Source organism: Mesoplodon bidens (assembly GCF_964165515.1).
Source record: "Mesoplodon bidens genome assembly, chromosome: 5".
Classification (NCBI taxonomy): Eukaryota; Metazoa; Chordata; class Mammalia; order Artiodactyla; family Ziphiidae; genus Mesoplodon; species Mesoplodon bidens.
Window position 1 is genome coordinate 49,603,174 of NC_138161.1, and position 15,543 is coordinate 49,618,716.

General features: G+C 40.8%; 1 protein-coding gene across 1 annotated transcript; it reads left to right on the forward strand.

Moving 5' to 3' along the window:
• Window positions 1-2,503: 2,503 nt before the first annotated feature.
• On the forward strand, window positions 2,504-7,191 carry TRMT10C (tRNA methyltransferase 10C, mitochondrial RNase P subunit). The gene is made up of 2 exons (XM_081234736.1): window positions 2,504-2,688; window positions 5,449-7,191. Exon 2 carries the CDS (start codon window positions 5,479-5,481, stop codon window positions 6,670-6,672), a length of 1,194 nt encoding a protein of 397 aa, XP_081090862.1. The 5' UTR covers window positions 2,504-2,688; window positions 5,449-5,478; the 3' UTR covers window positions 6,673-7,191.
• The last annotated feature ends 8,352 nt before the right edge of the window (window positions 7,192-15,543 follow it).

Genomic DNA, 15,543 nt, shown 5'->3' on the forward strand with positions numbered 1-15,543 from the left:
CATGGTAAAGTTAGGATGAACTATGCATGAAAAATATGCTCTCAGGCTCTCTTACTTGAGGACTATTTATTGTTTACTTTGAAAACACATATGTGATGGGGTGTATCTGGCTATATAAGGGATGAGATTCCCCTTTCTGTCTTCACAAATCTCTTCTGCAGATTGCCTGTGATGCCCACCACATTCTGGTTTAATGCTTGTTCAAAAATAAGTGTTTTCTTTCTCTACTACCTTTGTGGAGAGGATTTCTGAGTTGGGAGAGATCTTGTTTTTAGTTGTATTTCCCAAATAATACATCCCAGTTCCTAAATCATAGAACAATTAGATAATAGAAGACACCGCCTTCAGGCTGAGAGAGGAGTGGCCAAGGTATTGCATAGCGATGAATTTTGCAAGGCATGAAAGGACAGAAAATTCTTTTGTTTGGATTCTGGCTTTCAAATGTCCTAAAACTTTCATCTCATTAAATTTTAAAAAATCAAAATAGTGTCTGGCCCAGAAAGGAGAGGCCTCCCTAATTTTAGCAAACCATAGGACAGATATGCCTACACCAAAAGGAAAAGAGAAACTTCAAATGCTACTAAATACCGAGTACAAAATTGAGTTTTGAAGCAAAAACAATACCATAATTACACCCTGACTGTGATTCCTAGATGATCTCTCATGACCCATCCCCCTGTACTCCTGCCACACACTCTTGTGGTCATGGCCTGAATCTTGGCATTTCCACAACATTCACAAAAGCAGATGATAGCTGACTCTTCTGCAATGTCCTATCAGTTCAGTTTGCTTACTCAATTACACCTACTAACCTGTTTCTCATCTCCTTTGAAACCTCTGGCCAGTTGTGTATTTACTTTCTATCAGTCTCTCATCCCATGTTCTATCATTACTGTACTGGCCTCTCATTATGCACCTGAGGCTCTGTAGACCACTCGTGCAGCAACTCTGATGCCAATATCTTTAACAACTTTACCCCATTTCCCTTCTATAAACTTAATTGTACCTGGACCTCTTAGCACTTAGCAGTGTTGGCAAAATGGGGGGAGGGATCATATAAGATAGACTGATATCACTATAAATTCATGACCCCCAAACTGAATTAGACCATAAACACTGCCTAACAACATGACTGTCATTCCCTAGTCAGCTCACACTTCATTCTTTCTTTTTTTAATTGTGATTTTAAGAAACACATAAGTTTACCATATTAACAATTTTTAAGCTCAGTAGTGTTAAGTATATTCGTGCTGTTGTGCAACAGATTTCCAGAACTTTTTCACCTTGCAAAACTGAAACTTTTATACCCACTAAACAACCCCTTGTTTTCACCACCACCCTCCTTGCCCCTGGTAAACACAATTCTACTTTCTGCTTCTATTGTTGACACAAATAATCAACAATCAAACTATAATAAGGAATAGAAAAGAGTTTTATTAGAACCAAACTGAGGACTATAGCCTGGGAGGCAGCCTCTCAGCAGCTCCAAGGATCTGCTCCATTGAAGCATGGTTTTCAGCAGTTTCAAACCTTATTATTAAAACAAAGAACATACATCAAACATGACAGGGGTACATTCCTTCAAGGTTTCAAAAGAGACAGATTAGTATGTATTCAATGAGAGCATAATCCTGGTGTCTGGGAAGGGAAGCTTATCTTCAAGAAAGTGTTAATGGATGCCACAGGAAGAGAGCTATTTATCCTTATCTTCGAAGAGGACATTCTTTATCTTAATGGTTAAAGTAGATGTGCTGTATAAGTGTTTGACAGGACATAAGTCAGGCTGTGTTTTAGTTCACACAAAGTTCAGGCAGAACCACGTATAAGCCAGAATGACTTCCTTATACAGCAATATGTGAAAAACTTCTCCATCACTGAGTGTGTCACATTCACTCTTCGTAACAATTTCAAACCTTCTCCCATTCTTTGCTCTCCAGAGATTCTCAGCAGACTACCTCTTTCACAGAAATGGGAACTCTCAAATTACAAGTGCCATATCTACAAACTGGCTTCCATCCCCACCTAAGTTTCTTCCCTTCTTCCTGTTACAAAGGAAGTGGTATTTCCTCCTCCTATCCAAGACCAGTTCCCTCCATCTGTCCTCTGAACCCCATCTCTTCCAATCTTCTGAGGAAGTTCACTCTTCTCATCCTTTCTTTCCTTATTCCCTTGCTAACAATCCTATCAGCTGGTCAAGTCTCTCCCAGGCACAGTAAAAATAACAAAAATTTCTTGGACACCACACCGGAGGCTGAGCCTACCGAATATAGCCTCTGCCAAGATTCATAAAAACGTTTAACCTTGATGACTCCATTTTCTCATATTCCACTCATTCCTTACCCACTCTCACCTGGCTTCAGCCCCCAAACCTCACAATGTGGTCTCAATGGTCTTTGTATTGCTACTGTCAGTGGATGTTTTTCAGCCTGCGTTGCACGACAGTGCTGCTTTCCAGGCCGGAAGGCTTGCCCCTTTGGCGTGACATCATATGGCAGCGCCGGAAGGAGGGGGCGGGATTTCCGGCTGCGGGTCTCGGGTCAACGACGAATACTGTGTAGAGTGATAAGTAAGCTGGGGGTTGCGTTGGGTGCATCGCGGATCCCTGGGCAGCATTTCCCGGCAGAATCCTGCGTCCTCTGGGGTTCCTTGTGGTTTGCACCGGCGGGAGCCACTGTCTTTGCACTCCTGGTACGGGCGGGTTTCTTGTCTCCCAGTGTGTGTGGTGAGGTGGGAGGACGCGGGAGACCTAACATACGCATACTGGAGCTTGTGCGCTAAGAAGGCCCACAGATAAGAGGAAGCCCAGTGATTTAATAAACTAGAAGTACAATACCTGGGACGAGAGCAGTGTTTCCCAAAATGATATCCTTGTTCCCCTTTTAAATATTTGGGGGTTTTGTTTCTTTGATACTCTAAAAATATTTACCAGTTACAAAGACAAAACTCAAAAAAGACTTTTTCCGAAATCAGTGTTTCTCGTATTGGGGCTGAGAACTCTCGGTTAAATATTTCGAGGAGTCTAAAGGAAATTGTATTTTCTTTAAAAGGTGTCTGAACTTGTTTTAAATGTGAGAAGCATTGACCCGGAGTATTTAATCGAAAAATACTTGAATGATAAATGTGAACTATATACTGCCAAACATTGGGTTCGATGTTACTATAAATACAGTCCTTGTCCTGATAGAGTTTACCACATGGTGGGGCTAATAAGTAGCCAGGCAATTACAATGCAGTGTTACAAGCAGTATGGTGCAGAAGTACAGGGTGCTAAAAGAACTAATAGAAATACTTGATCTAAAGTTTGAGGTGACAGATAGAGATGTAGCTGAAGAGGTAAGCAAATGGTGATTTTGTGAAAAAACTTTATAAGCCATATATATAAGTTTAGACTTTAACCTGGCAGCAGTGAGTTTAAAAATACACATTGAGGATGATGTGAGTGTATTGATCAGATCTGCAGTAGCTCCAAATGGTTTAGAGATGAGGGAGAGCAAACCTGGAGGCTAGGAGATACAATTAAGAAAATGAGGTTGAGGGAATTCCCTGGCGGCCCAGTGGTTGGGACTCCGTGCTCTCACTGCAGAGGGCCCGGGTTCCATCACTGGTCGGGGAATTAAGATCCTGCAAGCTGCGCAGCGCAGCCCCCCGCCTCCAAAAGAAAAAAAAGATAAGAAAATGAGGTTGAAGAGAAGTGACTGGATTAGAGAAGTATTTAGAAACTAAATGAATATAACTCAAATTAGGAATGGAGGGTGTGAGAGGGGACAGTTATGAAATGACTCCCAGTTTCTGCCTTCAGCAAATGGATGGATAGTAGTGTCCCTCCCTGAAATAACGCAGAAGGAGAAGCAGATTGGGAAGGGAAGGGAGACAGATTTCAGTTTGTTGCATTTGAGGTGTCATCTGATACATGGCGATCAAAGTCAAGGAGGTAGATCAGAGCTCATAGGGAAAATGTTTAGATTGAAAAAAGGGCTAAGGACAGAACTCAGAAGCACATCCACCTCGTGTGTGTTGGGGGTGTGGGGGGAATGGATCTGAGCATCATTGCACAGGTCAGAGACCCAGGAGCATGTAGCGTCATTAAATGAAGCCAAGGGAAGAAGAAACTTTTCAAGTATTTTAGTTGTATTTTGTGAAAAGTTGAATTCCTTTTTTTGCTTCAAGTCTAGCACTAGTTTCACATCTTTAAGTATCTTCATTGTTTTGTGGACATCCAGACCTTTAGGATAAAATTGTGGAGCTTATATATATTTGCCCTAATTTTGGATATTTTGTTTGGCAATAACATTATTTGCTGTAAAGTCTAAATTGGAGAAGGGAGGTATTTATTTATTTTATTTATTATTTTTTTTAATTTTATTTTTTTTTTGCGGTACACGGGCCTCTCACTGTTGTGGCCTCTCCCGTTGCGGAGCACAGGCTCCGGACGCACAGGCTCAGCGGCCATGGCTCACGGGCCCGGCCGCTTTGCGGCATGTGGGATCTTCCCGGACCGGGGCACGAACCCGTGTCCCCTGCATCAGCAGGCGGACTCTCAACCACTGCGCCACCAGGGAAGCCCTGTTTTTTTTTTTTAAATCAGTAGATCTCTCTATATTTCTGTTTTGAAAGCATATAAGGGCATTGGAACAGCAGCTGCTAAGTGCTTTTTACTAGTTGCCATTTTCTGTAACTTTTCTGCCCTTTGGCTTCATGTATTGCTTGTTAAGGATCTTGTGTTTGGGTCTGTATCTGGGCTTAGTAGAAAGTGGAGAAGAATACAGCACCATAATCTCAGCCATATAGTGGTACATAACTTTGTTATCCGGTAACATTGATCTTCTGGGTCCCTAGATACAAATCTGAAAAGGATCTTCAGGGTATCCTTTTGCCTAAAACAATAGTGAAGTTCATATCTAAAATAAGAACCCAAATAAGTTTTGAACTTTTTGCCTAGTGAATGATCACAGGCTCTAGGGCACAGGAGTCTAAGAAAAATTAATGGTGCAAAAATAAGTTGGACTCGGGCTTCCCTGGTGGCGCAGTGGTTGAGAATCTGCCTGCTAATGCAGGGGACACGGGTTCGAGCCCTGGTCTGGGAAGATCCCACATGCCACGGAACAACTAGGCCCGTGAGCCACAACGACTGAGCCTGCGCGTCTGGAGCCTGTGCTCCTCAACAAGAGAGGCCGCAACAGTGAGAGGCCCGCGCACCGCGATGAAGAGTGGCCCCCGCTTGCCACAACTAGAGAAAGCCCTCGCACAGAAACGAAGACCCAACACAGCCAAAAATAAATAAATAAATAAATTTATTTAAAAAAAAAAAAAAAAAAAAAAAAAAAAAAAATAAGTTGGACTAAGATTCCACTTTATGTTTCAGAAATCAATTGCATTTTGGTATCTCAAATTTATACTTGCACAGTTATGTGAGAGGTTTTTAACTTTTCATTACATTTTTTTTTATAGGGCTTTTCTTACAGGCCTGTTTTCCTCAAAATGAGTGTCAGTATCACCTTAAGACCTTTTGCCAGAGTTTTGGTGCCATTTACCCTTCATAGGAAGAGAAGGGTTTTATATTCAACAACTCTGCAGAGATACACGTCTTCCAAAATACCAGCTGTGTCCTATCCTAATAAGGAGAGTACATCACCTCCTGAAGAGCTGGAGTTGGATAAGTGGAAAATTACAATGAAATCTAGTGTGCAAGAAGAGGGTGTTTCAACAGTCTCAAGTAGCAAGGATGAAGATCCTCTAGCTGCCACCAGGGAGTTAATTGAGATGTGGAGATTGCTTCGCAGAGAAGTACCAGAACACCTCAGTGAAGAAGAGCTCAAAACCGTTATGGAATGTGTTTCTAAATCGTCAAAAAGAAAATATTTAAAATATTTATATGTTAAGGAAAAAATGAAAAAAGCCAAGCAAATAAAAAAGGAAATGAAAATAGCAGCAAAAGAACAAGTAAAAAAAGATCAGCTACCAGAAACCACTAAGGAAGATAAACAGCAAAACTTTCTGTTTCTGCGACTTTGGGATAGGAATATGGACATTGCAATGGGCTGGAAGGGTGCCCAGGCCATGCAGTTTGGACAACCTTTGGTTTTTGACATGGCTTATGACGACTATATGAAACCAAAAGAACTGCAGAATGCTGTTTCCCAACTTTTAGAAAGTGAAGGATGGAACAGAAGAAATGTTGATCCTTTCCATATTTATTTCTGCAGTCTTAAAACAGGTGGTGCCTACTATAGAGAGTTAGTTAAACGTTATGGAGAAAAGTGGAACAAATTGCTTTTAACAGCAACAGAAAAGTCTCATGTAGATTTATTTCCAAAGGACAGTATTATATATTTAACTTCAGATTCTCCCAACGTTATGACTACTTTCAAGCATGACAAAATTTATGTAGTGGGATCTTTCGTTGATAAGAATATGCAGCCAGGCACATCCCTAGCCAAAGCAAAACGGCTGAAGCTGGCAACAGAATGCCTTCCATTAGATAAATATTTGCAGTGGGACACTGGCACCAAAAATCTCACCTTAGATCAAATGATACGTATTTTGTTATGTCTGAAAAACACTGGTAGTTGGGAAGAGGCTCTGAAGTTTGTTCCTAGGAGAAAACATACTGGTTATCTGGATATTTCTCAGCATTCTCAAGAGTTTTTCAACAGAATGAAGTCAAAGACTTAATTCATTTCCAAGAGGCTCTGTAGATAGACACAGAAAAGGTAGCTTGAATGAGAATATTTGATAGCTTAAAAAGTAAATGGATTAGGATTACAGTTTGGTTTTTTTTTCCCCAAATCAGCTGAAATTTTTAGGAAGCCTCTGCTGAAGTAGCACAGGTAATACTCACACTCCTGTTTCTTTCTCTTTTTTTTTTGAATTTTATTTTATTTTTTATACAGCAGGTTCTTATTAGTTATCCATTTTATACATATTAGTGTATAAATGTCAATCCCAATCTCCCAATTCATCCCACCACCACCACTTAGGAATACAGTTCTGTTAGTCTGTTTCATCCTGAATGGAATTCATTTGCTCTTTCTTTTAAAGGTTGTCTTTCCAAACTAACAAGTATTATCTTTCTCCAATTAAATATCTGTAAAACTTTGGAAATATATTTTGTTTACTGTAAAAAGAAACAATCTTAGAAAGTAAAAAGAGTTGTCCATGTTTGTTTGAGCCCAGTAAAATAATTGTACCATTGGTGTGGCTTTTTATGACTACTTTTGAGTCTCAGACTGCATTTTCCTTCTTAAATGTTCTTTTAGCCATGTCAACAACTACCCTTTCATCGAAAATTGATGAAACTTCAGGTGGTGGTTCATTTATTTAACATTTGGTACAGTGCTGGGCATGTCATAGGCACTAATGTATATCATTTAACTGAGTCTTGGTTAAACAAAAAGTTAAGACATCCCTTGGCATGTCATGAGATTGGGCTGTATAATGAAAAGTGGGGTAATGAAGAATGGGTTCGTGGGGATAAAGCTCATTTCTTGTCCTCTTAGAAGAAAAGGGTTTATTTGAAGAGTGTTCCTACAGCACTTCCCTGTTGTAGTGTAGATGGCTTTTCTTTTCAAGGAAATACTTCCTTTTTTCCAGCCATGTGATTTGAATGGAAGCTGCCATATTTTTACAGACCTTGCTCCCCTGGCCACAACTGATTATCTCAAAAAAGACACCTCACTCAGGGCTTCCCTGGTGGCACAGTTGTTAAGAATCTGCCTGTCAATGCAGGGGACACGGGTTCAAGCCCTGGTCCGGGAAGATCCCACATGCTGCGGAGCAACTAAGCCCATGCGCCACAACTACTGGGCCTGCGCTCTAGAGCCTGCAAGCCACAGCTACTGAAGCCCGTGTGCCTAGAGCCCATGCTCCTCAACAAGAGAAGCCACCGCAATGAGAAGCCCATGCACCACAATGAAGAGTAGCCCCCACTCTGCAACTAGAGAAACTGCATGCAGCAACAAAGACCCAACGCAGCCAAAAATAATAAAATTTTAAAAAATACTCAAGCTTTGAGATGGGCATCTGACTTTGACAGGCCAGTCAGAATCCTTTTACAGGATTTTTGGACTTCTCAAGATAGCCTGTGTTAATTCCTTTCTAGTGGTGAACTTTGAGAGGTAGGAAGCTCTAGTGGCCATGCCCTTTTCTGTGAAGGAAGCCAGGCATACAGAAATGAACTTAGGAACCATATTCATTGCAGACTTCTTACACCGTTAAAATGTTTGAAAACATGGGAAATAGAAATGTATGGCCATATGTTTCTACCTGGTTTCTGAATTGGGCGTTAGCATGAATGAGGTATGCTATCCAATACATTTCTTAAAGCAGGACTCAAATCTTTTACCAAATACTAAGTACCTACTCTGTGCCAAATAGTTACTATGCAGTTTACATGAATTTAAACAACTAAGTTCAGGTACTATCATTAACACCTTTTTTTATAGATAAGGGAAATTTACTCAAAATAATTGAGCCTCTAAGTATTGTCTCAGAATTCAAACGGTCTGACTTTAACCTATAAATTATGCCCTCTATAATAAGGTGAGTACAAAATGCAATGGAAAGACACGAGATGCCTAACCTAAACTCAGGGGATCTGGAGAGGCCTTGAAAAGGTGATATGTAAACTTAGAATTGATAAGAAGTGCATTATGAATGAATTTCAACTCTTAAGACCCTACTGAGTAGCAAGGTGCTAATACTTGAACTGCTTGAGATACATGGAAAGTAAAATAGCTAGTGGTTAAGAAAAAGGGATTAGGATTGCCTGACAGGATTGGCACTAGAGGAAGGCAAACAAGGCTCCTAGTGCACCTCACGAGTCTCCTGTGTCCCAGCCCTGCTCTCTGGGTTCCAGCTCCACCCTTATGGGTTCTGACATTGCCTAGATTGATTAATCTCTTGAAATTTCAGTTTTCCTCATCTATAAAAAGGAGATTAGAAATGGTTCTTGACTCATATAAAACTTAATATGGTGTCTGTCTGGCACATAAGTGCTAAGTAAATATAATTAATTCAGACTACACATTCAAAATGTATAGAATTTCTAATACGGTATATTCAAGTTATTGTGTCCCTTTGAGGAATACATTCGTATTTCTGTGTAACAATATGCTAAGGTGTTTCAGTGATGCAACGCTAGAATTTTTCTTCTTAATTTTTCTCCTTCGCAATAGCCAAGCAGTAACTGATTTCTAAGACTGCTTCTCTCTTACGTAGATGAATCACAGTGGCAAGCTCATCCACAGTTTGAGCTCATACTGATTTTAATTTTACAAATTTTTTTGAATTTGGAATTTAGCAGAACCTCGGATACTGCTTCAGTTTCTCCAAACTAGATGGTCTGATTTCCTGGGCGTCAATTAGGAAGTAACAGCGTTTCTCTTTATCTTAAACACCCAATAATTTATTCTATAGTATTCTTTCTCTTTGAAGGTAACTTTTATTTCCTATGGTCTAATCATCTTCCCCTTCTTACCTATTAGCGACATGTTTTCATGTAATAACATTTCTAGTTCTCTCCTTTTGCTCTTTTCAAACATGCTACTAAATTCCCAGCTTTTAATAATTAAACAATTTACAAAGAAGTCTTTGTTTGCTACTATTATCCCTACTATATTACGCAGTTCAACTTCTAAGCCAGATCCTTCAAGTAAGTATTCAGAACACAGTTTCCACTTCCTCTACACCACTGCTGTAAATAGAAATATAATGCAATCCACGTATGTACTTTTAAAATTCCCAGTAGCCATGTTAAAGATAAAAGGTGAACTTAATTTTAATATATATATATATTTTTTTTTACTTTCGTTTTATTTATTTATGGCTGTGTTGGGTCTTCATTTCTGTGCGAGGGCTTTCTCTAGTTGTGGCAAGCGGGGGCCACTCTTCATCACGGTGCGCGGGCCTCTCACTATCGCGGCCTCTCTTGTTGCGGAGCACAGGCTCCAGACGCGCAGGCTCAGTAGTTGTGGCTCACGGGCCTAGTTGCTCCGCGGCATGTGGGATCTTCCCAGACCAGGGCTCGAACTCATGTCCCCTGCATCAGCAGGCGGATTCTCAACCACTGCGCCACCAGGGAAGCCCAATTTTAATATATTTAACCCATATGTTCACACTATTATTTCAATTTGTATTCATTATTCAAAACTAATGAGATTTTACATTCATATTCAGTTTTTCAAACTAAGCATTTAAAATCTGGTCGTATTTTAATGGTTATAGCACATCTTAATATGAATACTAGGCTACTCTCGCCTTCTGAAATGGCCCATACTCTGTGGAGTATGTTTCTCCAGCACCGCTCACATTTTCCCAGATGTCCCCATGCCCTGGGGCCGCCTCTCGCCTTTTGAGACAGCTCACACTATGGAGTGTGTATCTAAATAAACCTTTTCATTTTAAGAAAAAATATATGAATGCTAAATTTTCAATTGTTAAAGTAAAATGCAATCCTACCAAAACGACAGAATTGTGTTTAACAGAAGCTAACTGCTTCGGTTTTTTAACTTAAATAGCATTGAGTTCAGTTCTTCAGTTGCACGAACCACACTTCAAGTGCTTAATAGTCACATGTAGCTAGTGGCTGCCATGTCGAACTGTGCAGCTTGAGTACTGCATGATAAAACTGTGATCTGTGCTTACATAAGTTCTATTGTTTCCAGCCAGATTCAGTGGCCACTTTTTACTAATTAAAAAAGACCATGAATATCTCACTGAGCTCTTCCCTCCTTGAAAAACTTCTTCCTTGATTTCCATATCACAGCAATTGTCTTACTTTTCCCAGTCTAGCAGGTTATCTTCCTCATTGGCTCATTCATTCATTCAGCAAATGTTTATTGAGTACCTACTACGTGCCCAGAAGCATTTCAGGTGTTGGTGATACAGCAGTGGGAATACAAAATATTCCCAGCCTTCATGGATATTAAATTCTGGCAGGCAGAAAGGAGACAAGACATAAATAATATAAAATGTCAGATGGTAATAAGTAATATGAAGGTTAAGGGAGAAAGGGGAATGCTGGAGTGGGGAGGCATTACTATTTTATACAAGGTGGCTGGGGACTGTCTTCTAAGTAGGTTGCTCACTGTGCAAGAACACCCATACAACCCTCTCCAAGCCACGCACTCTGGTGCAGGGCCATGTTTGCTAGAAGAAGCACTGTTTTCTTCATACACAGGTACTATCTGCCTTTAAGCCAAGTGCTTAAAAGACTGCACCCAGTAACAGGGTATCCCTTTTCTAATTTGCACGAAGATTGATAAGATGACATTTGAGCAAAGACCTGAAGAAAGTGAGAGTGAGCTATGGAGATACGAGGAAAGGGAATTTCCAGTAAAGGGAACAATGAGTGCAAAGGCCCTGAGAGAGGGTTCAAGACACAAGGAGGCTAATGTAGCTGAAGCAGAGTGGGTAAAGAGAGATAAAGATGAGGTCAGAGGAGTAGCTAGGGGTCTGTCATGTAAGCCTCTCACTGTAAGGATTTGGTTTTTATTCTGAATAAGATGGGAAGATCAGATGGTCTTGAGCAAAAAAATGACACGTTCCTGATATTTTAACAGGATGACTAGAATGAGGGCAGGGATTTTTTTCTGTCTTTTTTAACATTTTTTTAATTGCCTACTCTTTCTTTCTTCTTCCTTCCTTCCTTCCTTCCTTCCTTTCTTTCTTTCTTTCTTTCTGCACCATGTCTTAGTTGCAGCACACGGGATCTTCTCTGTGGCATGTGGACTCTTAGTTGCGGCATGCATGCAGGATCTAGTTCCCCAACCAGGGATCGAACCCGGGCCCCCTGCATTGGGAGCGTGGGGTCTTACCCATGAACTACCAGGGAAATCCCTAAAAAAAATTTTGTTGTTGTTGAAGTACAGTTGATTTACAATGTTGTGTCAATTTTTGCAAGATCTCAGTTCCCCAACCAGGGATTGAACCCGGGTCTCGTCATTGAAAGCCCAGAATCCTAACCACTAGGCCACCAGGGAACTCTCTTTTCTGTCTTATTTACTGCTGTATCCCCAGGACTTGGTACAGTGCCTGGCACATAACAAGCACCTTAAAATTTATTAAGTCGATCAATCTGATTCATTTTAAACAGGTCACTTTGGCTGCTGTATTGAGACGAGAAGAGAGGGACCAGCTAGGAGGCTACTGCAGAAACAAAGGTGGAAGATAATAGTGAGTTGGACCAGGGTGGTAGCAGAGTAGGTACCAAATACCAAAGAGATATTAGAGACAATGAGTATAAACAATCCTTTCAAAGAGTTACTATATGAAGGGGAATAGTAATAAGGAGCTAGAGGGAGTTATGAGATCAAGAGAAGAGTTTTTAATTTTGCTATAGTTGTTTTGTAGATATGGGAGATATAAAGCATGTATGTTTGCTGTTGGAAATGATCCAGTAGTTGGCGGGGTGGGGAGGATCTGATAAAACAGTGGAGTGAGACCTTATATAAGCAAGAAAGATGGGATTTACTGCATTAGTAACAGAAAAGAAGACAGAAAATCTAGGTACAAACGCAGGTACCACACCACAGATATGGTGAGAATATACAGAAGTTCTGTTTTGATTTCTATTATTTTCTTACTGAAAATAAGAATCAAAGTCATCAATTGAGGGGAGGGCAGAGAAAGTGGGAAATAGTCTAGGAAAGTGAGTGAATTAGGGTCATGGTTCTCAAAGTGTGGTCCCCAGACTAGCAGCCTCATCATCTGGGAGCTAGTTAGAAATGTAAATTTGGGGGCCCCACCCACTGAGTCTACTGAATCAAAAACTCTGTCTGTGGCACCACAGTTTTAACTGTTTTAAGAAGACTTCCAGGGACTTCCCTGGTGGCACAGTGGTTAAGAATCCGCCTACCAATGCAGGGGACTGAGGTTCGATCCCTGGTCCAGGAAGATCCCACATGCCGCAGAGCAACTAAGCCTGTGCGCCACAACTACTGAAGCCCGAGCACCCTAGAGCCCGTGTGCCACCACTACTGAGCCCATGCACCACAACTATCGAAGCCCTGCCCTCTAGGGCCCGCATGTTGCAACTACTGAAGCCCACGCGCCTAGAGCCCGTGCTCCGCAACAAGAGAAGCCACCGCAATGAGAAGCCCGCGCACCGCAACGAAGAGTAAGTAGCCCCCGCTTGCTGCAACTAGAGAAAGCCCGCGAACGGCAACGAAGACCCAACGCAGACAAAAAAAAAAAAAAGAGAGAGAAGCCTTTCAGATGATTCTGATGTATACCAAATGTTGAGAATGGTACAGGGAAATATAATGGGATTACAGGCTGAATTAAGAACCAAGGTTAGTGATAAATTGGAAAAGAATTTGAAAAAAAATTAAAATTAAAAAATGTAAGCACACACACACAAAACAAAGCCCATGAGCTGCTGTCACTTGACACCCAGTGAAATGCTGTTTCTGTATTTCATGGTACAACATCAGATAGCTCAAGCCCAACTGGGTAATTTAATATTACAGGGTCATGGGGCCAGCCCCGATCTAACCAGTGAATGAGTGTTTTGGATCACTTGGATGAATAGAAATATTTTTTCATCTTAATTTGGGCTGTAAAGAAATTTGAAAGTTAAAAAACAAAAACAAGCTTAGTGAAACCACGATTAGTCACTTTTCTCTCTAATTTGTTGTAGCTCTGTGCCTGAATTCCAGGCTCGACTCCACCTCTTACTTATCTTTTCAGTGTCCCAGTTTCCTCTTCTATAAAAATAAAGTAATTGTAGCACTTAATTCATAGGGTGGTGATTTAATGTACTTGATTTCATGTTTAAAAAATTGCAGACTATGCTTGGCATATAGTAAGCATAAATATATGTTGGATATTATAACTATCACCTCACAAATTATACATTTAAATTACAATAATAGGAACTTCCCTGGTGGTGCAGTGGTTAAGAATCTGCCTGCCAATGCAGGGGACACAGTTCGAGCCCTGGTACCGGAAGATCCCACATGCTGTGGAGCAACTAAGCCCATGCACCACTACTGAGCCTGCACTTTAGAGCCTGTGAGCCACAACTAATGAGCCCATGTGCCACAACTACTGAAGCCCGCATGCCTAGGCCCATACTCTGCAACGAGAAGCCACCGCAATGAGAAGCCTGTGCACAGCAATGAAGAGTAGCCCCCACTCGCCACAACTAGAGAAAGTCCGTGCACAGCAATGAAGACCCAATGCAGCCAAAAATAAATAATTAATTTTATAAAAACCTACATAAATTATAATAGTTGTCTACATTACTCTCCATTTTCAGCTTGTTTACTCATTATTTGAATAGCTCTTTAGAGACTGCAAACAATAGCTACTATTAAGCAACTGCCTGCCACAAGCCAGGCACTGTATTACAAATTTTACCTGTATTATCGCACTTATTCCTCTCAGTAACCCTATAAGTATTAGTACATTTTTATAGTTAAAATATATTCAGTAAGATTACCTTATCCGTTCAAACTCACAGATTAGCAAATGGCAGGGTTATAATCTAAATTCGGTTTTGTCTGATGCAATCAATGCTGCTGCTCTTTGCCCTGCACTCCACTGCCTTTTCATCCATTAACCCATTTGCTGGGGGTTACTGAAGCTTGCATTCACTTCTTCAATGGATATTTATGAAAACTGGTATAATCTAGGTCCTAGGGGAACAATGGTGAGCAAGATAGGCACAATATGACCTCATGGAACAGACAGGTGAATGGATTAATATCTTCCATCCTTAACTTCTGCAGTGTGGTATATGGAACTGGATGGCTGTATGTGACCTCTCTAAACTTCATTTTTCTCATTTAAAAGTATAAGCATCATGTCATGTATCCTCAATAAGCTGTATTCCCAGCAATTAATAAATGGATACACATAAAAACTCAAAAAAAGCATATATAAGTAAATACATACATAATTACAAATAAAAATCACATGTTTATGTCTCCATTTATTTATTTGGTTGCACCAGGTCTTAGTTGCGGGCTCCTTACTTGTGGCAGGGGGCTCCCTAGTTACAGCTCATGGGATCCTTAGTTGCAGCAGGTAGGCTCCTTAGTTGTGGCATGTGAACTCTTAGTTGCAGCATGCATGTGGGACCTCATTCCCTGACCAGGGATGGAACCCAGGCCCCCTGCATTGGGAGCATGGAGTCTTATCCACTGTGCCACCAGGCAAGTCCCTATGTCTCCATTTAAAAAATGATTAAGAGTCTCAGGAATTCCCTGGCGGTCCAGTGGTTAGAACTCCGTGCTTTCACTGCAGAGGGCCTGAGTTCAGTCCCTAGTCGGGGAACTAAGATCCCTGAAAGCCGCTTGGTACGGGCGAAAAAAAAAAAAGAGAGAGAGACTCAGCGATTAAGTAACTTGTGAAGATCACATCTAGGAAAAATAAAACAAACATGAATTACCTATTCTAAGTAAAATAGTTTGCTGGGCACTTTTACATATACTGTCATAGATGGTGGACCAGGGACTTCAAATCACCAAATCACCGTATCAGCAAACCACCCTGCTTCTGTCGTGGGAAACACACTTTGATTCTTTCTGCATTCTCCAGACT

What these genes read in the sequence shown, in the direction of transcription:
- TRMT10C (XM_081234736.1), top strand. Translation starts at nt 5,479, where the DNA reads ATGAGTGTCAGTATCACCTTAAGACCTTTTGCCAGAGTTTTGGTGCCA.